Here is a 25,288-nt window from a genome sequence, read left to right as displayed (position 1 = left end):
ATCGCCAAATAGAATTACGGACGGATTTCGTTGTTTAGACGGAATTTTCTATGCAATTCCGGTTTTTAAGTAGTGAATTAACTATGATCTGTACCCTTTAACTTCATTTTTTTTACTGAAATATTTTGGCACGAGGAATTTACCCGGTTTATGATAAAAATCGGTTAAAATCAATAACAAATACTAGACGATTAGCTAACAACAAGAATATAAATAACTCCGAAGTATAACAAAGGGTAAAATTAATATAGTACTCCATATTTTTGTGTAGTAGAAATCAGGCGAATTCGAAGCTTTTACTTAATCTGCCGATTTAAAGATACTTCAAGGCATGCAAGCTAATTAATTGATGTCAATAACTAATTACAATACCTAGCAGAACCTAATGATGAGAATCCACTATGTATGTAATCAGCTCCAGCTCCAGTTTTCAGATTCATAGATTTGGGATTTTGGCCACAAATTTTCAAAGGAGTTGGAGCAACCTGCATAAACATGTAATTCCCAGTAAAAAGATCTCCAAAATGTGACCGACTTTCCTTCAACCTCTTCAAAGTTTTAGCTAATGTGGCAACAATGAATCTTGCTTTTCTCCTCAAGAATTTCTTCAAGCTTGGTACTCTAATCTTCAATCGCTTCCTTAAGTGCACTTTCCTGAACCTGATGTTCCAGAAAGCAGAGTGTTTTTTCCTGATATTACCAATTACTTTTTCTCTCAGGTGTATTAAATCGATATCTTCTTCTTCATCAAAATAGTTGCTTTCCTGTTTGAGTTTTTTGTAGGGAATTTGCTTGACAGTGGTGGATGCCATGCCTGAGAAATGAAAAAAACAGAGATGAAATCCAATAAATGGAGAAACTCCTAATTGGGAGTGATTCAGTATGGAATGATTATATCCAGAAAAAAGCTAAATATATTTATAGTCGATAGATTATTTTACATTGTGTGTATATATTACCAAAATAGATGATACAGCTTTGTGAGGTTGTCTTTGTCATTGCAGATTGAGTCAATACATGCTGTGTGTTTGTCATTAACGCACAACTACATTGTGGGGTTGTAGGTGTGCAGTTGAGTGCATTGAATGCAATGGAAACATTATCAGACTGACACACTCACCAAACAGATGACAGATCAAAATTTAAAGTTTATGAGTTTGAGATTTTATTTTTTTCAGTTATTGAATTTTAAGTGATCATTTATGTCTATTTGAGGAATTCCTAAAACAAATACAAGATTTGAATAAAAGTTACGAAATTTAACCGCACTGGTAAGCTATACTTTAGCTCCGGCCCTGCCACGTGTCACAAAGCCATTAACTTTTCTTTCTTTTTTTCACGATACTGTGTCTGTGCGTATGCTCGTGTATAAACTTCATTTCCGTGCACCGCAAAAGCGTGTCTCCTTTTATGGCCTTAATTCCCATTTTGGCTAACAACACCATTTCTCGCCATTTTAATGACAAGTATCATTAACTTTTTGGGTTTGCACTTATGGGGCTAAAATTCCTTTACTATAAATCGATGATTATTCGTCTTTAAAGTCACATTATGGTCCGGCTAGATTGCATCAGCCTTAAAAGAACGGCGAGTTATTATCTTTTTTAATATCAGTGTTAAATATGGTAGGCAAATAAAAGACCTGTAAGTTTTCAACTTCTTCCTTTTTTTTTTTTTTTTTTTTTTTTACAAATGGCTATCAAAAAGTAGAAACTAATAGAACAAAAAAAAAAAAAAGAAGAAGAGGTAGAAGTTGGGGGAAGCCATTCAGTAACGGTACAATTGTTGAAAGGCAACTTTGATTCTTAAAATCTAAACCAGACAAAACTCATGACATGCAGTGTAGTTTGTACTTGTCGATAGAAGTATTTTTGTTCTATGGACCATGCTCCATTTTTCTTGTTACCCAACTGGAGTACCATTTAGTGCTAATTAAATATTTAATGTGCGCACACGCTCCTATTTTATTTGCAAATGATTCCATCTTCCTACTAATAAAACAAAGGGTCGACTTTACAGATTATTTAGTTTGTTCTGTTTTAAGTCCAATCATATTTTATAAACAAAAGATATGGATTACCCGAAAAAATGAAAAAGAAAGAAGAAAAAGCTATCATGTGTTGTATTTCGACCTTATTTGCCCTGTTCTAACTCCAATCATATTCTATATAACAAAAAGACATTCTACTTGGACAACGTCTATATATTAATCTATTAGACTTGCCGCCAACTTCCTTGCTCTTCTTATAGTCTTGTTCCTGAATCGCTCTTTTTTGTTTGTTTGCACATGCTCTGGGTGGCATGTCAGTACAACATATTGAAACTGCATCATTTGATCCCAATGCAGGTACCGAACAGAATAGGAAAAGAAAACAAAAAATAAGGAACTGCAATAGTCTAGTGGCAAGACTCTTATAGGACACTGCATGTGACAATAAACAGTTGATTTACAAATATTCTGATATTAGGAATCTTAAGCTTCTCCTGTTGGTAGTAATTGGCAAAAGTATAGACAAACAAGAACCAAATCATGTACAGAAGGAAGGAAATCCTGTCGGCGCAACGCCAAAGCTATATCCAACAAATGAAAAAATCAGCTTCATCACCAAGTTTCACATCCAAACTGATCAAAAAGAATTGCAGGTTTGAGTAGCAAAAGGAATACACAGGGCAAAACAAGTCGCTCAATAAAGCTTTATTCGGGTTTGAATTGCACTTCGACATATTGGGCAATTCTCAAGCGCTCTCCCGCAGTCACAACATGTCTGCATCAAGAACATGAAATTGTTAAGTCACACCAAAAGTTTAATTCCCTCAAAACATCTGCCAAAAAGAAAAACTGGTACCTGATGCCCACAGCCAAACGCCATGTCTTTTGGATTAGTAAGGCAAACAGGGCAAACCTGCACAATGACACCAAAAAAAAAAAAAATTAAAAAAAATCAGACAACTAACTCTGTTCGTTTGCAAAGCCAGCAACAAAAGATTAAAAAAAAAAAAAAAATGAAACAGCAGTATAAAGCAAATGCTGAGTTTTATGGTTCACCTGATTGTCGAATGTAGAGCTGGGAGCATTGTAGGGAGAGCTAGGAGCAGATGGAACAGGGTCAACTGGGCGAGCGGGATCATAATAAGAACTTGAACTCTGCTGAAAATGTGGAGCTGCATCTGAAGGGCTTCCATAACCGTAATAAGAGCTTGGAGGCTGCTGAAAACTCGTTGCACGTGAGGGCTTTGAATAACCAACAGAAGTTGCCCCATACATGGGAGGGGGAAGAGCTACCCTACTTGGAGATTTTCCACTTTGTCCGCTGCAATTAAGAAATTAGAACACGTCATCACCTATAACTTGAAAACAAACAAATAGATGAATAAATAGGCAGTGAGATATCTGACCCCAATAAGTTAAGTTCCATAGTCGCTTTATATTGTGAAGGGATTTCCATCAACGCCGAAAGAGCAAACTCCGTCTCCTTTCGAGCTTGAGGCACATTTTTGGCCATGATATCCGTGAAGTTGACAAACTAGTAAAAGAAATTGGCAATTTACTAAACCACATAAAAGAAAAATGTTCTAGGTAAGCTATAAGAGATACCACAATGTAGAACACCACCACCAACCTGGAAATTATCAAAGTCCCGAGCAGGAATATTATCATCGAATTCCCTCATCATATCCCAGGGTCCATCGCCAACCCCAACCAGTATAATTGACAAGGGAAACTTGCTGCACGAAATAAGACAATGCACTCAGGAAATTGAGCATGAGAATGAAAAGGCAACATGTAACGGAACCAAAAGATTTTACTAGAACAGCGGCAGTCAGCACAAGGAAACTAGAGACGAGCACCTTGCTTGTACGATTGCATCAACTGTTTTTTGCTCCTGCGGACTTAATTGTCCACGTCCAGTATCAACACTTCTAGTTACCTGAGCAGACACAGAACATACTGCAAGATGTAATGTACAGTTCTAATGCACTAAAACATGACAACCAACAAGGAAATCCAACTAAATCATGCACTATGCAACTAAAACTAAGTTAATCAGTCAATGTGCTACTTTTTATTGTTATTGTCTTGTTTTTACCTGTCCATCCGCAATGATTAATAGAACATGGTACTGGCCTCCACTCTGCTCAACTATTGTCATGGCCATTTCAATGACCGGCGCAAATGATGTTGGTCCTGCAACGAAATGAGAAGGTATTTAAGTAAACAAAATCAATTACTGAGTCTAGAGCAGGAGAACTATCTGTAGTAGAATTTAAACCTGCAAGCTTCAGCTGGGGGGCAATTTCTCTGTAACGAGACAGAACTTCCTCAAAACCATTACAAAATCTTTCATCGGGAAAGAAACTGAATACATCTTGATCATGAGTTGATGCTGTCGGAAATTTATCCATATGGAACAGAATATTAATCTCTGACTGAGGAAATCCGAAAGAAAAGGTTTATGGATCAAAAAGAGAAGGCTCATAGAGTTACCATCTCCGAATCCATAACATGGAATCAAGTTATCCTCATCAAATACCGCCAAGGTTTTTCCAATTATAGAAATTGCTTGCTCATATGGGTTCAAATTCTGCCCAACGTGATGTAGGCTCCGACCACCAAAAGACCTCTTACCTAAAGAGTATATGCACACTTTAGAATATTCAATTGAAAAATATAGCATGCAATTAACCAGAGAGAGGCAAGGAAGGGAAGAAATAAAGCTTAACCTGTCCATTCGTTGCTCTTGGTGAAATCGATACCAACAATTAGATTCGAAGACTCCAAGCCAGCTCGTGAAAGGGCTTCAGTCACCTGATTAAAGATAAATCGTACTTTTATCATACATCGTTTTCATAAGAAAAAATTATCATACAAAAAAGGTGAAAAAGCATGAGCCAATGTTCTTAAAAGGGGGTCACTAAAATTAAGAAATTCTATGGTTCTTATAGCATTCACTTTTCGTGATTTGTTAAATAATCTTCTGATATTAAGATCTGCAATATAAAAATTACACCTCATGGGGAAGAAGGACAGACCCAATCATAACCTTATGTTACACCGAAAGACAGTGCATATAGGAGAGATATTGATGCCTTATCTCACTATTCAACATATCTAACCAACTGGTGGCCCGTGGCAGAGTGCCGTTAAAGGAGCAATCAATACATAATTCTCTCCCACTTGGTAAATATTCACAAGTCCAACTATCACTCATCTATGAGCTTGTGACACTTAAACCTTTCAGCTAAAAAAGTTACTCAAAATTATCTTACTGTGTTATATAAGGAAATATAGATAGTTGAAAAAAGGTTCCTCAAATGTATCTCACTGTAAGAAGCATAAACTTGTTCTATCTCTTTCTACTACACCATAAACAAGGTAACATAAACTTTTCAGCTAATAAAGTAACTCAATGTTATCCATGTATGAAACAACAAAATGGACCTCTGCGCCAATATTTACCGGAAGTTGCGCACAATTTTTATCTAGGGAGAGAGCGAGAGAGGGAGAGAACGGTATAGCATGAAACTCAAAGGGTGCGAGTGCACTGACAGAAATCTCTAAAGTTAATCAATCCAATATTAATATTCAGCAGCATGTCTTCATCAAAAAAAAATATTCAGCAGCATGTAAGAACATTTCTGGCACATCTCTCTCAGGTTGTATTTTCTCACTTTACCATGTACTCATATCTCTTTTCACCCTATTATACCAGCTCAATAGTATCTCCTTCGGATTAATTTGTCACTACCCAAAAAAGGGACTATCCACTAAATTTAAAACATTCTAATTCGTTAATCATTCCCATTTTCCTACAACATTTCAGACATGTCAATTGTAAGACTGAGACACTTACAAAGTAGCACCACTTTTTCTAGACTTGGGCAAGCCAGAGGGCCCTCCTCCGGGAACATCCACAGACATAGGTATCCTTCAAGTTGACTTAGAAATGGGGTAGTACTAAAGAATAGAACCTCCACACTAGATATGGGAAAATGCCCCCAAAAAGCAACTTCCCTCTATATGCCCGTACAGTATTTTCAATTCTTATCTAGGCCAATCTCCAAAAAGGTAAAATAAGAATCAACAAGCATGGTGCTAGAACGCTTGCAAGATATAAGAGAATAAGGCAAGAAAGCTGCAGTAGGCCGCACAATGAAGTTACCAATAACAAATTCAAGCCAGTTATTAACTTATTATATTGTTACTCTCTCTTGCTACCCAATGATTTTTGAAATCCAATACGGTGATGTCTCCTCTTCATTTGGGTCCCAAATCCTTGCCCCCTAAAGCTTGTGTAATACCTCAGGTCACCGTCCAAATCTATAACCCTCTGTGAAAATAGATTTTACATGATACAAGAAATCTTTAAAAGCTCAGAGGCCTACTCCTATTTGATGTAACTTCCCGCACAACAGGTTCATATTTCTTTTAGAAACATGAAAGGAAAAAATTTCAGAGGAAGCATCTTCCTGCAGTTATCTGGTCCATCATTCACTCCCTTTCAAACTCTATTTCCATATGCAGTCTCATTTCCAGCATGAAAAACGATTTTCTTGAGCCGAGGGTCTATCGGAGACAGCCTCCCTACCCCACAAAGGTAGGGGTAAGGTCTGCGTACACCGCACCTTCCCCAGACCCCACTTGTGGGACCACACTGGGTACGTTGTTGTTGTTGTAGTCTTATTTCCAGCATCCCCTTGGAAGTTAGGCATTTAGAGATAGGTCCTCAGGATAAAAAAGCTCCATGCATCCCATATATGTTAACCTACTCCTAAATAGTTTTTTCTTGATTCATTTATCAGACACACCTAATTAACTTATTGGGTGAATGCAAATCAAAATATAGGCTTTCAGCATAATATACAGGTACCAGAAATACCAACTTCTGAATTATGATGGTGTGCAACACATGGTTTAATAGTACAGTCTAAAAGTATAGGCAGAAACATTCAAATTGCTTATTCTAAGTAACTTATCTTTACACAAATCAAATTCATACCTCATCCAGGGAATTATAATTGTCAGCAATCCTTGAGTATCTACGATCAAGCCTCGGTCGTGGAGCATGAGGCCGAGCTACATGATCATGTGGAGCATAATTCTGTGGGGTTGGTGGAGGATAACTCTGCTGAGGTGGTGGAGGTGCATAGGAAGGAACAGCTTGCTGATGGGGTGAATAGCTATGACTATCTTGAGGAGGATAAGATGATGTTTGAGGAGGATAATCGTATTGACTCCAAGAAGATCTAGTTGATGATGTTTGCCTCCAACTATCCTCTCTTGAACTCTTTCCACCCATCAATCAAAAGTCAACTATCTACAATAATCTCAAAATCCCTTAACCAAAAAACACAACTTTTCTTTTGCAGCACAACAATCAAAAAGGCCTGTCAAATTCAATCAAAGAAAATCCAGTTGGTACTAAAGATCTGATCTTTTAAATCCAAAAATTACAGAAAGGGGAAAATAAGGGGCTTTTATGGATAAAAAAACTGAAGTTTCTAGATGGATCTTGAATCTTGATTCTTGAATTTAACTTTCACGCGTGTAAGAATAGAAAGAAGAACGGAAAATAAGGCGGCTAGAGATGGGTATCAAAATGAGACTTGTTATCATATACAAAGCCGACTAAATTTGGTTTGTACATCATCCTTTAACCGGCAAAAATATCTATGCAATTACGACAGCAAATGACAGTAGGAAACAAGAGAGAAAACACGTAACACTAAAATAATACAAACCCAATACGTAATATTGACCAATAACTTCCATGGAAAGTAATAGAACACAGAGAATTCTAAGTCAAATACCTAATGTATCTGTCCAAGCAAAAAATTGAAAGAGTCAAAGAGGGTAAATATGGATTAGACTGCACAGATAAAGAGAGTTTGAGAGGCACTACCTAATTACCAGAAAAGCATAGGAAAACAGAGAGTGTGTGTGTGCAGCAATTTGGAGTCGTGGGGTTATAAACTTGTGATCATTGGATTCTAATGCTGGATTGAATCGAATCTGTTTGAAAAAATGCCACAAAGGAATACACTTTCTTTTGTCCAAAAAGGAAATACACTTTCTTTCAACAATTAAAATATTATACTGTTACTATGTGATGTGAGTAACTTTTTGAAGTTTATTTGCACTTTTTGGTAGCCACATGGAAGTTTCGTCGTTAGGTCACGGGTGAAAAGTTGGGGTTATCTTTTATTAAAGTGGAAAATGATTAAAAAGTTTGGTGAATTCATTTTCTTTAGATACCATCATTATCAATTAGATAGAAAGATAGGCTCCCAAGGTCGTAGACCTCTTATTTTACTGGCCATGCTTTCTCTTTTTGTCTTCTATAGTGCCATCTCATTGTTAATCCCAAACTACTTGTGGAAAAAGAAAATGGTAGTAGTTGGAATATTATGGAGTATAGGAAACATTTTTATCGTGCGGAATGCCCTTCAAAGGCATTGGTCTTTGATTTTTGCCTCTCAAATTTGAAATTTTTAAGTTTTATCCTTCGCTTTAAACCCATTCGTTCTAGATTCGAATCTCCGCTCTGTCAAATATTAAAAAACAAATTACAAAGCAGAAGTTTGCCTAGGCCTATTCGGGCAAAGTTAGGTCTTAAGGCAACGATTTATAAAATTCCAACTAAGTAAAAAAAAAAAAAAATTATATGAAGGCAAAATCTGTCTTGCGAATTTAAACTCTGTCTTGTGATTTTTTAAAAAAAATTTGACTAAGCAGAAATTCTAACCTAAAATCAAGAAATTTTTAACGAAGAATAAAAATTAAAGATCACCAATTTGAGGGGCAAAAATTAAAGACCAATGCTTTTGAATGGCAATGTCCAAATGACCCTATAGTAAATAAACGAACATATTTGGGGTAAATAATTAAATGTGAAAACATTTCAAGTCAATAATTGGATGGTCAAAGTGATCAATAATTGGATGGTCAAAGACTCAAAGTGATCTTAAATGTGAAAATATCGATGGTATGTGTATGTCTTTAAATCTCAAACCCAATTTTGACATGATGTGTTAATTAGTCGCTTTCTAATATTACAGTGTTCATATCAAGAGCCCGTTTGGATTGGCTTACAGCTTAAAGCTGTTTGCAGCTTATAAGCTGAAAAAAATAAGTTGGGGTAGTCCAACTTATTTTTTTTGGCTTATAAGCTGTTTTCAGCTTATAAGCTGCTTTAGATAAACTAAGTCAAATGGGTCCAATTATTTTTTTGAGCTTATTTTAAGCATAAAATGACTTTAAGCTGGCCAGCCAAACACTCAAAAAAGCTGAAAACAGCTTATAAGCCAACTTATAAGCCAATCCAAACGGGCTACAAATTGCAGGCACCTCAGTTAATAACGATAATATTTGTAAAAGTTTGTGCGCACCTCAATAGGGGCGGATCTATGTAGGACTGTGGGGGCGCTACGCCACCCCCACGCGTCAATTGAAATATATATAGATATAGATATAGATATATATATATATATATATCAGAATTTTTATAAATATAACCCGTGTCACTCGGAGGACAAATTGAGTTTGTGATGCCAGTGGTTAAAAGCCATATTTTCCTCTCCAAGTACGCAGGATTGATTCCCTGCTACCACAATTTTTAGAACATTTTTAGGTAAACAATATTGTTACTGTCTGTATGGTGCAACAAACCCTTTCTCTTCTCCCAAATTCTCTCTCTCTTCTTCAAAATTTTAATAATCTTTCCCTGTTGCCCCGGCTTCTCTTCCGTTGTTGTTTCTTATATTTAATTTTACATGTTATTTTATTTTTATTTAAATGATTTAATAAATACAAGAGAAAAGGGTATGTTTAGTTTTGGTTCACACTAATTTAGAAAAGAAATCTTCTTATGTTATAGGAGTAATAATTATGCTCATAAACTTGAGTTGTTCTATATAATACTTGGAATAATAGTTGGCTATGCAAATCGAAAAGATAAATAACTCGAACCGCAACTCACATTTGATCCAACTGATCAAATGTTTACTTTATTTGGACCATGTAAATTGCAATACGTCTACTTTACAGTAGAGTGACATCCAGAACCTCTAAATCTTGGATCCGCCTCTGACCTCAATTGTCTTATAATTTACTACTAGCTAGTTTCACCCGCACACTCAACTATTTCGTTGAGTACTGTTATACCCCATTTTAACCGGGTTGAAGTAGAGTACAACGTATTGGAGATTCCTATATTGCTTTGTTTTAAGGAGTCGCCACCTAATTGATTTTAAGGTGAATTAGGGCACCTAATTATTAACTAAGGTAAAGCTAACTAAACCTCCGTTAATAGTCTGCTTAATCAGTGTGATTCTAGGTAAGGGTTCTATATTATCCTAAAGGGAAGGAATTAGGCATCCTTTAGAATCCGTTAACTACGGTTATCCGGCCAAGCTTAGGTTAATTAATTAAGGTTTAAAATTTAAGAAAATAGCTTTGAAGAAAAAAAAAGATAACTTATAACTAACAAAGTTTAAAATGTTATTATATGAATGATGCACTCTATATGGTGAAAATAAGTACTTAATGTTCAGAGCGGTAATCCCAAATGATAAAATCTACCCCTTTCTAATCCCACATGGATCATAGGTTCTGCACCTAATTTTAAACCACACACAATCCAAAACACAGACAAATTAGCAATCATAAAAGATGGATGAGAGGAAATGAATGATAAGGAAAAAACAAATAAAATGTTATAGGCGATCTCTAACGAGTTTCGCCTGCCCGATGTGATCTAAGAATTGCGGAACGAGATGACTCCATGGATGGGTGTGCCGAGTCTCATCTTGAGACTTTGTTTTGATAAAGTCCCGAATTAAGACTCCGTTTACTCCGATGTGTACATGTAAAAGAAAGGGGAAAAGAGATAAAGATTAGCATCCAATTGTGACAAAAGCTATTATTGTTCTAAGAAAAAAAGTAACAGATTAATTAGATACAAATGAACACTCTTTGGTACACAATATACCATCAACTCCTATCTAAAGGGAAATAGCAAGCAGCACAGCAACTATGACATAATCAACTTTAAGAAGTCATGGTATTATGCTAGACATCCTGAACATTTAATACAACATATTGAAATCCTTACTAGCTCGCTTGATCAAACAACATCTAAATCTGCCTACTTAATCAATTCTAACAAAACAACCTGTAAATCATGATTAACTAGAACACAACCAATATATAATGCATACTTAGCATAAACAGCCTAGACCAAATGGCTTCTAAAGCATGTTTATATGAGCAGACTAAACATAGTATACTTTCTAATGAATGCAACAGCAAACTAATCACCACTATTAAATTAGTTCACATAATCATTAATTAAATTACTAGTTAAATTGATTCATATAATCTTTATTCCTTGTCAATCTAAAATTTAGATTGAACACGAATACGACTCAACACGGACCAACTATTCTAACACATATACATATGTTTAGACTACGTACACAAATCACACAGAAACAGTAAAATGAACTAACACAGAAAAAACATTATTTAGCTAATTAACTCATCACATGAACATTCTTAATCACAAAAAAATGACAAATTTAAGCTAACACATAGCAACTAAAAAAAAATGAAAAAATGCAGAAATAAATGGAAAAGGGGAATTACCTGCTTCGGGTGCAGCGAAGTGGGTACGGGGGCCTTCGATTCACGCTCGAACACTATCAAATCCGAACTTGCGATGCTCGGATTCAAAGCCCAAAATAAACGAAAAACCAAAAAAAATGATTCAATACTTTCACTCCATATTAAGACTGATGAAATTAATATTGCTTAGGGGATTTTGGCCACTGGGAAACTTTGATTTTTCAGGGGGGTTTCTGTGATTCCACAAAAGTCTCTCGGGGATTTAGGTTGTTGAAGAAACTTAATATTTTTTAGAAAATGGCGACTGCAAACTCGTTTTTAGGGAATTTCTGGGATTCAAGCTCTGTCCAGGGGATTTCGATCTATCCTCAAACGATTCAACCCGCCCCTATTTATAGGGTTTTTTCTTTTGTGTTGAAGAAAGAGCGAAGGAGGAGCGGGAGAGAGAGAAGAGCGGGGGACAAAAGGAAGTGGGGGACAGCGGGGAACAGGGAGAGAACGGCGGTGGTGGGGATGAGAGGAGAAGAGAGAAACGAAGGGGAGAAGGGGAGAGAGAGAACAGGGGCGGCTGAGAATGGGAAGGGAACCATAGGGGTTCCCTTGTTTTGAACAAAAATGGGTCGGGTAAGAGTAGTGGGCCGGGTTGTGGGTTAATGGACTGGATCAACTTCTTTTGGGCTGGGTATTAAATTTTGGACTGATCTGAAAATTTGGATCAAAACATGGGCTGGTCAAAAATATTTATGAGTTGATTGGGCTACTACATTTAAATAAAAGACCAATTTAAATTACTTAATATAAAATGTGAAATTATTAATACTCGGATAATAAATTATGTGCCGTCATAATAGCAGTGCAATAATATTTGAAATTCAACATTAAGTAAATGTTGTTATTTAATTATGCGAAGATGAATGCGATGCGTGTGCGTAAGACGGTAAAAAATGCTGAAATGATAATTGTGATAATACTAGCAATAATAATAATAGTAACAAAATAATTATAATAATAATAATAATAATAATAATAATAATAGTAATAATAATAATGGTAGTAATGACGGTAGTAAAAGATAATGACAGGATAATGAAATGCCGGTATTAATAAAAGCTAATTATAGTAAAAATGTAAATAATTATTTTTTAAAGTTGCCAAAATATTAGAAGCGAAAAATAGATATTTTGGAGGAAAGGTGGGATAAAATTGGATGTCAATAAGTACATAATTGTTGAAATTTGAATCCTAATTTTCAAAACTATCACCTATTTCGCTGATCACTAGGCACATAGGCCACGCTCTTGAATGTGGTGCGTGGACTCTTTCTTTTCAGCTCTTGGATGAGTTCCAATTAAATTGTTTTTTCTTCCTCTTTAATTTTGAAGCTGCATGGACTTTGTAAACATTTTTTTGCATGAATTGTCCTTCTTTTGGGGTGGTCTTTAATTTTTGTCCCTCAAATTGCTGGTCTTTAATTTGTCCTTCGCTTAAAAAGATGGCTAAAAATATCCTGAGGTTCTGGGTTTGAACCCCCGCTCAATAAAAAAAAGAAAAATCGCAAGGCAAGGCTGTTGCCAAAAGTCTGCCATCTTCTGCCCATCTTCGGCAGAAGGCATAACTAAAAGTTTGTCTTACAAGGTAAAATCTGTTGTCTCCGATATAAGTTCTATGTAACTTCGCCCTGAGTAGGCATAGGTATCTCGGGGTATTTTCAGTCACCTTTTTAAGTGAAGGACAAAAATTAAAGACCAGCCCGTCTGAAGGGCAATCGTGCAAATTGCCTGGGAAAATGAAGTACAGTCAAACCTCTCTGTAGTGGCAACATTTGTCCAAAAAATTCATAGCTGCTATAGTGAGGTGTTGTTATGTATGTATGCTGACATTTGATGTTTGGATCTCATTTAGCTGTTATAAACAAAAGTATGCATAAATTTATTTTCTATACTTTTTTTTTTATATATGTTATAAACGAAAACAAAATGCTTGTTAATTTTAAAATCTCGATTGATTTTTCTGTTTCATTAATAAAAATTGAAGTGACTAATAAATTCATAACTAATTGTACCATACTAAAGAGCATATCCATTTTAAATTAATTGAAAATTTAAATATTTCAAGTTCGTAAGAATTCTACAATTGTAGGCTGTTTCGTAAATTTCAGTTTCTTAGTGATAATATAACTATTGAATTAACGAAGATTTTTGTCTAAACTTTCAGGAAAATGGAATTCAATAGCTTTCTCTTGATGATTATCATAAATATTTTAATATTTTATTTTTATACATAATATATTTCTTACAAAAGATTACTTCCCCTAGTTCAAAAAAATTGTCCACTTAATCAGGCAAAAATAAGTAATTTGACTAAACTATCCCAAATTAAATAAGTATTGAGATTTGGTCACTTAATACCTAATAAGATAAAATCTGAAAAAATAATGTTAATTCTTTCATGATTAGGTAAGTGGACACTCTTTTTGAATCGGAGGGAGTGTTACACAATATTTTTGAGTATGGCTATTATAGAGAGGTAATTTTACAAAGAGTGTACCGCTATAATGAACGCCACTGCTGTTATAGGTAGAATGTTGTTATAGAGAAGTAAAATATAACATGAAAAATCGGTTCTTAAGAAAATCAGACCGTTATAGTAAACTGCCGTTATAACTAATGACAATTATAGAGAGATTTAACTATATAAAAAATGAAAAAGCAGATTGAATTATGCACCTTAAGTACATGATATCGTTGCAACCACAAAAGTTGCTCATCCTCCTCTGCCTTTTTTTCCCGAATATATAAGCAATGCTCCAACTATATTCATGAAGTTTAAGATTAAAACATGCAATTCTTGTTCTTTTTCCTGCGGTTATAATTATTATTATAATATTTAAATACTAGTACTGTGTAGTATGTAACTTAAAAAGACTAACCCCGTTTGTCCATAGAAATAAAAAAAAAATCACTTTTTTTTGGAATTTTGGAGTTGGAGTTATGTTTGGCCATAGTTTTTAAAATTGTAGTTTTTGGTGAAATGTAGTTGTAAAAAAGTGAAAAAAGTGATTTTTTTTTAAATACAAGTTTTTAGAGTTTTTGAAATTCCGGAATACAACTTCAAGTTGTATTCGGAATTCTTATAGCCAAACGCTGAAAAGTGAAAAAAAAAATCCGGAATAAAGTGAATAATTCTTATGGCCAAACGCCTACTAAAAAAATGTTATTGCTTTTTAGCGAATCATTTGTACTGGCATATTTTCATGATGTTCAAGTAAAAAAAATCTTTCATTAATTGTGTACATAACTTAAATCCGTTGGAAATGGTCAACTATATGCTTAATTTTCCGAGTACCCTTGTACTTCTTTTACCTTTCATTGTCGTTCCATGCATATATGCTGTTTCCTTTGCAAGTCAAATCAAAGAAGGATGCTTGATTGTAACGTCTTTTCGATCTCAAACATATGTGAAAGAGCAAGAATTTGAGAACAAAAACATTTGCAGAAAATAATTGGTCAAAACTGATTTAAATGCAAAAATATTTGAAGTAAATGGTTAAATCGTCAACTGATCTTAAGTGTGATAGCAATTGAAGTATGTCATCATACATATCTGACGTGATGTCTAACATGTCATTGCACCTTATCCATAAATAATATAAATGGTCCTCTCTTCTGTAATTCTGTTTTGGCTCATGGATGAGGTCTTTTTTTGTTTTTATATATAGGGGTAAAAGCATTTTTATACAATTATGTCACCTAAAAATTAACTATAACTAATTGTCCTGCTATGACAGATTTAAAAATAACATAATTTTTTCTGTTGTCAGTATATAATTTTTAGGAGTAAATCATTCACACTTGTTTATTTTCATGGTAATAACAGGAAAATTGATTATCTTTTCCTACCCTTTCTCTTTTCATTGTCTTTCCATATTTTTCTCCTTGCAAGTCAAATCAAAAAAAGAAAGATGCTTGATTGTATTATTGTATATGACTTTCCATCTCAAAGTTGAGTGAAAGAGCGACAAGTAAAACAGTTGTTTACGATTCTTCCCAATCATTAAACAGTTGTTTATGATTCTTCCCAATCATTCCTCTGTTTCATAGGCTTAAAACCCGCAATCCTCCAAGGAATAAAAGCACACACGTCGTTGTTGCTTAATCCAGTGATTTCCATATGAAACACAAATATACATGTGAAAGCGTATTAAAAATTTAAACCCATAATTTTCAAATTTAGGAATAAGAATTTTAATGATCGAACCATTAACTCTGAATTTTGAATCCCTCTCCTCCTAAATTATGTTTATGAATAGGCAAGAATTTGTCTTTGTGCCTATTCATATTAATTTCTATATATAACCGTTTCCTCCTTCGGGACAATATGAAATATCATGGTTTTAGCTCGACTTTTTCAGAAAATGATTGTACTCATATCATTATTAGTAATAAATTCAAAGTGTAACAAAATATTTCCTTTTTACTAGTAAATTTCTAGCTACGTCTTAAGTCTCGTAATCTTTTTAGATGTCTCAAGATTGTCGAAAAAAAAAAAAAAAAAAGAGCCTATGACAACGTTCTAATCTTACCTGATTGTGGTTGGATGGATAGGATCCTTATATTCTTGATTAGAGGTCTTGAGTTCGAGTCTTAGGTATGGAGAAAATCTTAGGGAGCGCTTCCCCTTAAATGAGCCTTACACGGCGCGAATCCGAATTAATCGGGGCTGCAATGAAAGTACAGGGATATCGGATGGGAAACCAAAAACAAAAACAACGTTCCAATCTTCTAATTGATCCTGAACATTCATACACACAAGTGTAAGATCGCCGTAGGCTCTTATAAAATGGCGTTACAGTATGATTTAAGCAAATCTGAATAATATAATTGGTCAAAAAAGATTTAAATGCAAAAAAAATTGAAGTTAATGGTTAAATCGTATCGCTCTCTAGTGTGATAGTAATTGAAGTGTGCGTCATACATATGTGACGTGATGTCTAACAAGTCATTGCGCCTTATCCATAAATAATATTAATGGTCCTCTCTTTTGTAACTCTGTTTTGGCTCATTGATGAGGTCTTTTTTTTTTTTTGGTTAGAGTTATCTATAGGGCTAAAAGAATTTTTATACAATTATGTCACCTAAAAATAACCCTAATTAATTGTCCTGCTGTGACAGGTTTAAAAATAACATAATTTTTTTTTGTATTGTCATTATATAAATTTCAGGAGTATCATTAACACTTGTTTATTTTTCATGGTAATAGCAGGACAATTTGTTTGTCTTCTTCCTACCCATATTCTTTTCATTGTCTTTCTATATTTTTCTCCTTGCAAGTCAAGTTATAAAAAAAAAAAAGATGCTTGATTGTATTAATGTTGTATACGACTTTCCATCTCAAAGTTGTGTGAAAGAGCAGACAAATAAAACAGTTGTTTATGATTCTCCCCAATCATTCCTTTTTTTCATAGGCTTAAAACCTGCCATGTATCATCCAAGGAATCAAAGCGCACACGTTGTTCCTTAATCCAGTAATTTCTATATGAAACACAGATATATATATGTGTGTGTGTGACAGCATATAAAATATTTAATATATATAAAATTTAAGCTCATAATTTTCAAAGTATAATAAATTTAGTTATAAGGACTTTAAAGATCGAACCATTAATTCAAATTATGAATCCCTCTCCTCCTAATATTTTTATGAATAGACAAGAATTTGTTTTCTGCCTATTAATTTCTGTGGTGCCACCTTTTCCTCCTTTCCCGGACATATCATGGTTTTAGCACGACTTCAGTGACAAATACTATTATTATTAATAATAAATTCAAAGTTTTACAAGTTATATTTCCTTTTTACCCTTAACTTACTAGCTACTTCTTAAGTCTCCTTATCTTTTTAGATGTCTCAAGATATTGTCCCAAAAATGAGCTTATAACAACGTCCTAATCTTACCAACAAGGGTTGTGGTGGGATGTACATATAGGATCCCTGTCCTTTTAATCAGATGTCTAACCTTGTGTATGGAAAAAATCCTATTAGGGAGCGCTTTCCCCTTAAATGGGCCTTGTGCAGCAAATCCGGATTAGTCGGAACTCCAATTCAGATACCAGACACCGGATGAAAAATCACAAACAAAAACAACGTTCTGATCTTCTAATTGATCTTGAACATTCATACACACAAGTGTAAGATCGCCGATAGCTCTTATAAAATGGCGTTACAGTATCAGTAAGAACAATAAGAAATTATGGGATGAAGAAAAATATGTTTTCAAGTTTCTTTGTTGATTTGTTAAGCCAATAGGATACAACCCAAAGTCAAAAAATAAAAAGTATATTATCTTTTGCGTGCACATGATACTAATAATATGTGATCTTTCAGAGAAGGTGCTAAGCATTTTAAAAAGCGGATGTAGGGATTTATGGTTTGGTTTGAATCAGTCAGATCGACTATGTCAATTTGTTAAATACATAATATTAAATCGAACTGACATATACTTTATTTTCAGTTTTTTATTTTTACGTTTTTGGTTATTTGATCAACTGAAATGCAAATTCATGAATTCATTCACTCCACCGAGAAATGTGGAAAGAGATGCAGTCATTACTATTCTTGTTGAAGTAATGTTGTTGAAACTTCTGGGTGGGGGTGGGATGGGGGAATTGCGTATACTTTGTTATTTTTCATGTTAATTAGACAAAGGCTGCATTGTTTATTTGTTTCTTCGAATAGCATGACAAAACTTACTGGAATAAGTTCAAATCTATACGAGGAGACTAAATACATTTGAATATGATTCTCGTGTCTCGTAAAAAACCGTCTTGGTCCAATGAATAAGAGAAGGCATGTGATAAAGAACCATTGCTAATGTCATGTGAATTGTCTTTCTGTCCTGTTCGTATAAAAAATTCTTCTTTTGGGTACAATATCACGGTTTTAGCATGACCCTGTCCAAAATCGTACTTGTGAATAAAGCATTCTACCATATTGCTACTTTTTAACTAATTTACTACTTTCTCCATCTCTTGGTTGTTTTGATGTCTGAAAATATTGGTCTGGAAATTAACCTACAAAATTGAAAACATGCATACACATTATAAAAAGTTTGCTGTGATCTAATTATGAGACAGCATAAGTCGAAAACCTGAACATATACCAGATATGTATAATGTTTTTTAAAAAAAATTGTTTTCTTAAAAAAGAAAAAATAAAAACAATACCCACGGGACAATAGATTGTTGTGTATTGTGAGCTTCCATGTTTGATTTTCTTTCTTCTTCTTTTTTCTGTTCTCATTTCACTTACTCAGTTAGAAGATGCAACAAAATTTAAAATTATTCAGCCAGTCCTCTGACCCTAATTCAATGGAAAACAAGCTTTAAATATAAAACAGACGCTCTATTTGATGCAATTACAGAAATGTTTTCTTCAGTAACATGTAATAAGCAAAATAAAGACGCTAAAATGAAGCAAGCAAGCAGTATACAACTAAGAAGATAACAAAATTTGTATTGCTTTTTCGGAGGACAAATATCAGGTAGCACTGGTCTTCTTCTTCTTCTTCCTTGAGGCGAAGCTACTGGGTCCAATCTCAAGAGACATGCGTTTTGCCCTGCCATGAAACAACACAGAGTTGATGTTCACATGTGCAATTTAAATGCTTATGCACTTGTGCCACTTACAACACTTGGCTAAGTTTCTGCATATAATTTTCAGCAATGGTGCACAAATAGAGGGGAAAGGCATGGTTGTCAAATAAAAAGTGTAGCAGAAGGCATCAAAAGTCCAATAAAGTAACCATACCGCTTAGAAAGCTCTCCAGCGTCATGGTTATCCTCTTTAGTTCCTTCATCTGGTGACAGAAAATGTAGTAAGATCTTTCATGCATTCACCAAATATATATTCAATAGACACTAATGCTGACAAACCTAACAACACCCAAGTCGCCTTTAGCTATAAAGTGAAACCTCAATACCATATACATGCTTATTGATTCACAGAACTCTATACCACATGCAGTACGGTCTTATGTACTTTGTTGTATAACAATTGGCTTTTGAAAAGAACAAAGAATATTTTTTTCACAAATTTATAAAAAGAAAAAAGAACAACTTCGACCATATAGCTATATTCTCATATTGGAATGCAAATATTTGGCGAACACCTCTGAAAGACGGTAAAAGAGTTAATGTTGAGCTCCATCAGATTTAAGTCTATCATATTCAAAGAGCATGAGTCGCAATCCACTAGACAGGCAGTATGAATAGCATATAGTTAGCACAGAAAAAGAAGAGGCAGATAGCACATTCAATTCAAAGGTTGATTGTGCAGGAACTGTGTTAAGCTTCTTACCATTGATCTAATTTACATATAGAGATATATGTGGGATTTAAAATTTAACTATAATGCATACCTTCCTCGTTAGCATCATCGTCTTCTTCTCCTGATTCTGAACCAGATCCCCATCGATCACCTCCATCATCATAGTCCCAACGAGCACCAACTGGAGGCATCCAAAACTCAGCATCTTCTTCCGAGTCACTGTTCTTTTCAGAAGAATCCCTTATTTCAGATATAACCTTGCTGGCATCTTCTATTTCTTTCTTTTTGTTTTTCTTTTTGTCCCGACGACTAGCTTTGCTGTCTGTCCTCTCAGCCGCTTCATTTTCTCCTTGCTTTTCTAGCCCACCATTTTCCATTTCATTTTCAGTTTCCTTTTTCTCTGTTCAAATTAGTGCATGTATCATTAGTGGCACTCGGTAGAATGAACAAGAACATCATATACATACATGGACCTTCCTATAAACAAGTAACTGGGGGCTCATAACAAACCTAACATTCTGAGAAACCGTTTTCCACTCATATGCTTCCATATGTGCTCCTCCGACTTATTAACTGTATCTCCTGTTAATTTACATATCAATTTTGACCTGCAAGAATTGCACACGAAATTACACAACAGGTTAAAAGTAGCAGAAGCACGAAAGGAATCCGGTTACCTCCATAATTTCCAACAGGTTTTCTCCTAGCATGCAACAAATGACCAATTTCTGTGTTTTATATCAAAAGTATTCCAGCAGATTGCTACAGCTTTTCACAAATCAAGCGAACACACCATACTATATGCTTTAAATACCATTTCCAGTGTTCCAGGTGTATATCCCATTATGTTAATAGGAATAATGAACCACCCTGATATTACCAGTGGATTTTTCAGGCAAACGGAAATGTTACTTACTTTATGGGTGTGTTCGGTATGGAAGAAAACATTTTCCCATGTTCGGTTGGTCAAATATTTTTTGGAGAACATTTTCTTTAGGAAAACAAGTTCCTTAAAAATGAGGAAAATGACTTCCCTAGTAGAGGCAGGGAAAACAAGTTCCACAAGTGGCATTTCACATTGATTGTGTCTTTCCCACCCTCCAACACACCTCATCTTCACCCCCAACCCCGTAGCCCAGTGGTGAATCTAGCTTGCTAGGTGGGGGTTCCATTGAACCCCAACTTTCGACGCGGAGAATAAATTTATGTGTAAAAATTTATTAAAACTGCAACAAATAGTAGACATGAACCCATAACTTTAAAATACGACGGGTTTAGTAAGAATCTTAAGGCTGAACCCATAGAGTTTAAATTCTGGATCCGCCTCTGCCGTAGCCCACATCCCACATCCCACCACCTCCTATAGTATTTATCTAGATTATACACAAATACTTTTATAATACTTTTTTGCTTACGTACAGCACACAAGAAAATAAGTAAGAAACCCACATATTTTCCGGGAAAATATCTTCCCAGCAAACACTGTCCTTCGTACAGAACACAACCTATATTTATAAACTCTTCTCACTCGCTTGAGAGTGCAATACACCAGTATTACAATGACAAAGCTTGAAAGAAGCAGCGAACAACAAATGTTAGCTGCTTCTAATGCAATCTTATTCAACAGTTCCAATTTCTCCTCTTCCAAATTAACTAAGTACTCCCTCTGTCCCAATTTAGGTGTCTTTCGTTTGATCAGACACCAAGTTTAAGGAATAAAAAAAAAACTTTCGAATCTTGTGATCCTAATTTAAAGACAGCGTGTATAATGTGCTAAAATGTCCTTTCAGTCTTGCTATTTTAAACTTGTTGCGAAGGATCAAGTTACTAAATATAGAAAGAATGACCAAAAAGGAAAGTAAGACACTTAAATTTGGGACGGAGGGAGTATCTCGTTCTATAAGTTGGTTCAATTCTTATGAAACAAATAGCATTCAAACAAAAGAATACACTGATTCTTCCAATAAACCCTAGTAGAAGAATAAAAGGAAAGAGGAAATGCTACCGATTGAGAGGGTCTTGGTTGAACATATTGAGAGGAGGTTTATTCTTAGAAAGAGCAGCATCAATTAAACCTAATCTGCAGTGTTTGCTTTGAGCATAAGATTCCCTAGCATGTTCCGGCAACTCATGCCCTGTTTGAACGCATTTGTAGCGCCCATTCTCCAATTTCTTGAAACTCGGATTGCCCAACAGCCTGAAACCTTCTTTTCCCCTGGATCCGCCTTCTTCTTCTCCCTTTTTCCCCATTGCTTTTTAAGCACTAAGCTCGTACACTTGAGTTTCCGGCCGTTAGGTCAAAGCAGGCAGTTTAGCTATGCGAAAATTGTTTTTGAACCCCCACTACAAAGAGGAAATAGGGAATCAAGTCCCACATTTTGTTTTTTCTGTTTAGGGAATTGGAGTAGAAAATTAATGGACTTCTATATATTCTTACTACTGAAAAAATTAGTAGTATAAGTCACAATAACTGACAATTCAAAATATTTAAAAGACATGAAAAAATATAGTCAAAGAAAATGTCTTTGACTATCGAACCTGAACGGCACCACATAAATTAGGGCGACCGAGTATATATTTATAGAAATACTAGATGAGCCAACAATATGTTTAAGTAATTATTATTACAAACGGGAAAAGGTCCAAATATGCTATTGAACTTTTTGATTAGGTCCAAATATATCATTCATTGATAGTTAGGGTCAAATATACACCTATTGTTATAAAATCGGTACAAAGTATTCCCTTATTCACTAACACGGAAGCTTTCCAATACATGACCTTATTCTCTGTTGTTCAGTAAGCTTTGATATTAATCTAGGCAACGCTATGGGGTGGGAGTGGAGGATAGGAGTGCGGCTATGGTAGGGATGGCGGCTAAGGGGGTGGGGCTGGAGGTGGGGTTTTTTGGAGGGTAGGGAGTAAACAATTAATGTGGAATGTCACTTATGAAATTTGTTTTTCCTACTAACACCAGCGAAGTCATTTTCCTCATTTTTAAGAAACTTGTATTCCTAGAAAAAATATTTTGACCAACTAATCATGAAAAAATTGAAGGAAAAAAAAAAACGTTTTCCTCCATACCAAACACACCCCTAGTTTTACAATATTTTTCTAATTTTTCATCAAGTAATTTTTGTTGTTTGTTTTCTAAAAATGCTAATGGCTTCAGCCTGATGATACGGTTGTTTTTAGTTGGAAAGCATTTCATCACGGCTTTTTCTAGTTTCAGTTAGTTACAACAGAAAAGAACAAAGAGAAGTAACAAGAACAATGCCACTGCTTACTCGCACTTTCCCCAAATGCTTCAACTATTTAAACCACAGAGCGCATTGTTGGTTTCAGTGTCCATTGAGAATAATGAGAAGCATTGCAATAATGGAAGGTGCAAGAGTAATGTTCCTATTATTATTATCACTAATACTACTGACCCCCTTGAAGATCAGTAGCACCGTAGAAGTAGCGACTAATGCTAAGCCACCATGCAATTTTCCAGCAATATACAATTTCGGGGACTCGAATTCCGACACCGGCGGTATCTCTGCTGCATTTGAACCAATACAAGCACCTTATGGTGAAAGCTTCTTCAGGAAACCTGCTGGAAGGTTTTCAGATGGCCGCCTTCTCATTGACTTCATCGGTAAACATAACTTCTAGATCAATATCATACTCATACTAAAATTTACAAAATCAGGTTAGCTAATTGATTGCGGGAGTTCATTACTCGAATGGTCACTCAACTATCCGAAATTATCTAGTAAAGTAATCTTTCTTTTGTTTGTAACAGAAGTCATTTAATTATGTCTTTTCTGCAGCTGAGCACATGAGTCTACCTTACTTGAGTCCCTATCTAGATTCCATTGGCTCGAATTTCAGACACGGAGCCAATTTTGCAACAGGAGGATCCACAATTCGTAGGCAAAACGAGACTATATTTCAAAGTGGTATAAGCCCCTTCTTCCTGGATGTTCAGATCGTGCATTTTCATCGTTTCAAATCAAGAACTGAAGAGCTCTATAGACAAGGTAAAAATAACTAACGCAAAACCCTTCAATTATCATTGACTTGTTATTTAAGCTGATCGATTTGACACAAATATATGACTATATCTCAGAGAAGAACAAACTCCCGAGACCTCGCGAATTTTCACATTCTCTCTACACAATTGACATAGGCCAAACTGATCTAGCTGTTGGTTTCCGCCAGATGAGTAATATACAACTTCGGGCAGCCATACCAGACATAATAAATCACTTTTCTGCAGCAGTAACGGTATATGCAACTTTCATCAATCTTATCTGATAATGCAAAAGATTGTCTATGCTATCGGGTCACTTCAAGATAATTACATGTAACTTGTCTATAATAAGAAATAAGGCAGAAACCAGCTACAACTGGTTCAATCACTCTGATAGTGTAAAAGTTCTTTACACATTCAGGGTATGTATATGAGTTTAGTGTTTGTAGCGGCTGGCACTAATTATGAAGAAAAAATGTATCTATGTTTCATAATTTTGTTTGACAGCGTCTATATCAACAAGGAGCGAGGGCATTCTGGATACATAACATACGCCCAATCGGTTGCTTACCAACAGCCACATTATACCTCAGAAATCCAAAACCAGGTGTTCTTGATAACTATGGATGCTTAAAGAGCCATAATAATCTGGCCTTAGAGTTCAATAGACAGCTGAAAGCCAGAATAGGGACATTGAGGGCAGAGCTTGGGCATGCTGCTATAACATATGTAGATGTCTATGCTGCCAAGTATGAATTAATCAGCAATGCCAAGAGCCAAGGTAAATACTAGTACACACACACAAAAAAAAAAAAAAAAAAAAAAACATTGCCGAGTTACTCTACCAAGGCTTAGACAGATGGAATGAATCGCCTAACATTGTGGTTTTTGATATTTTGAACAGGTTTCATGGAACCCCAGAAAATATGCTGTGGAGTGCATGAGGGGAATGCGCACGTATGGTGCGGGCAGAAAGGAATAGTGAGAGGTGCAGAAGTGTTCGGAGGGGCTTGTGCCAATCCTTCAGGTTACATAAGCTGGGATGGAGTACATTATTCACAGGCTGCTAATCACTGGATTGCCAATCATATACTTAATGGCAGTTTCTCTGATCCTCCCATTCCCATTACACATGCTTGTCATAAACGTCTTCACCATTAAAAATCATGTATAATTATATGTATCTAAACCAGTCTTTATATCTATGTCAAGTAAAATCACTGTTCTTGTCCTTTATTTCTTTTCACAATATTCATACTTACTATAAAAAGAAACTCGCAAGTTTCTAATATAAAGTCGACGACAAGCTCCATTCTTAAGAAATT

The 25,288-nt window shown here is 35.1% G+C and overlaps 4 protein-coding genes across 4 annotated transcripts; 1 reads left to right on the top strand and 3 right to left on the bottom strand.

The window, feature by feature from the left end:
* Positions 1-214: 214 nt before the first annotated feature.
* On the bottom strand, positions 215-1,085 carry LOC132621136 (uncharacterized). Its single transcript, XM_060335278.1, has one exon. It carries the CDS (start codon positions 810-812, stop codon positions 360-362), a length of 453 nt encoding a protein of 150 aa, XP_060191261.1. The 5' UTR covers positions 813-1,085; the 3' UTR covers positions 215-359.
* A 1,313-nt stretch (positions 1,086-2,398) lies between these two features.
* Positions 2,399-8,059, bottom strand: LOC132621135 (E3 ubiquitin-protein ligase RGLG2-like). Its single transcript, XM_060335277.1, has 12 exons — positions 7,902-8,059; positions 6,999-7,386; positions 4,723-4,807; positions 4,487-4,627; positions 4,272-4,385; positions 4,089-4,186; positions 3,850-3,929; positions 3,621-3,726; positions 3,397-3,524; positions 3,047-3,311; positions 2,847-2,903; positions 2,399-2,765 (listed from the first exon to the last, which is right to left on the bottom strand). The coding sequence occupies exons 2-12, from the start codon at positions 7,296-7,298 to the stop codon at positions 2,685-2,687; spliced, it is 1,455 nt and encodes a 484-aa protein (XP_060191260.1). The 5' UTR covers positions 7,299-7,386; positions 7,902-8,059; the 3' UTR covers positions 2,399-2,684.
* Positions 8,060-18,983: 10,924 nt separating this feature from the next.
* On the bottom strand, positions 18,984-22,355 carry LOC132625190 (uncharacterized). The gene is made up of 5 exons (XM_060340015.1): positions 21,951-22,355; positions 20,456-20,553; positions 20,037-20,345; positions 19,427-19,475; positions 18,984-19,235 (listed from the first exon to the last, which is right to left on the bottom strand). Exons 1-5 carry the CDS (start codon positions 22,193-22,195, stop codon positions 19,157-19,159), a joined length of 780 nt encoding a protein of 259 aa, XP_060195998.1. The 5' UTR covers positions 22,196-22,355; the 3' UTR covers positions 18,984-19,156.
* Positions 22,356-23,225: 870 nt separating this feature from the next.
* Positions 23,226-25,197, top strand: LOC132625187 (GDSL esterase/lipase At5g14450). Its single transcript, XM_060340010.1, has 5 exons — positions 23,226-23,585; positions 23,761-23,970; positions 24,060-24,217; positions 24,471-24,744; positions 24,868-25,197. The coding sequence occupies exons 1-5, from the start codon at positions 23,306-23,308 to the stop codon at positions 25,122-25,124; spliced, it is 1,179 nt and encodes a 392-aa protein (XP_060195993.1). The 5' UTR covers positions 23,226-23,305; the 3' UTR covers positions 25,125-25,197.
* Positions 25,198-25,288: the final 91 nt, after the last annotated feature.

This window comes from Lycium barbarum, chromosome 12 (assembly GCF_019175385.1).
Source record: "Lycium barbarum isolate Lr01 chromosome 12, ASM1917538v2, whole genome shotgun sequence".
In the NCBI taxonomy this organism is placed as follows: Eukaryota; Viridiplantae; Streptophyta; class Magnoliopsida; order Solanales; family Solanaceae; genus Lycium; species Lycium barbarum.
This window is presented reverse-complemented; position numbering and strand designations above follow the sequence as displayed.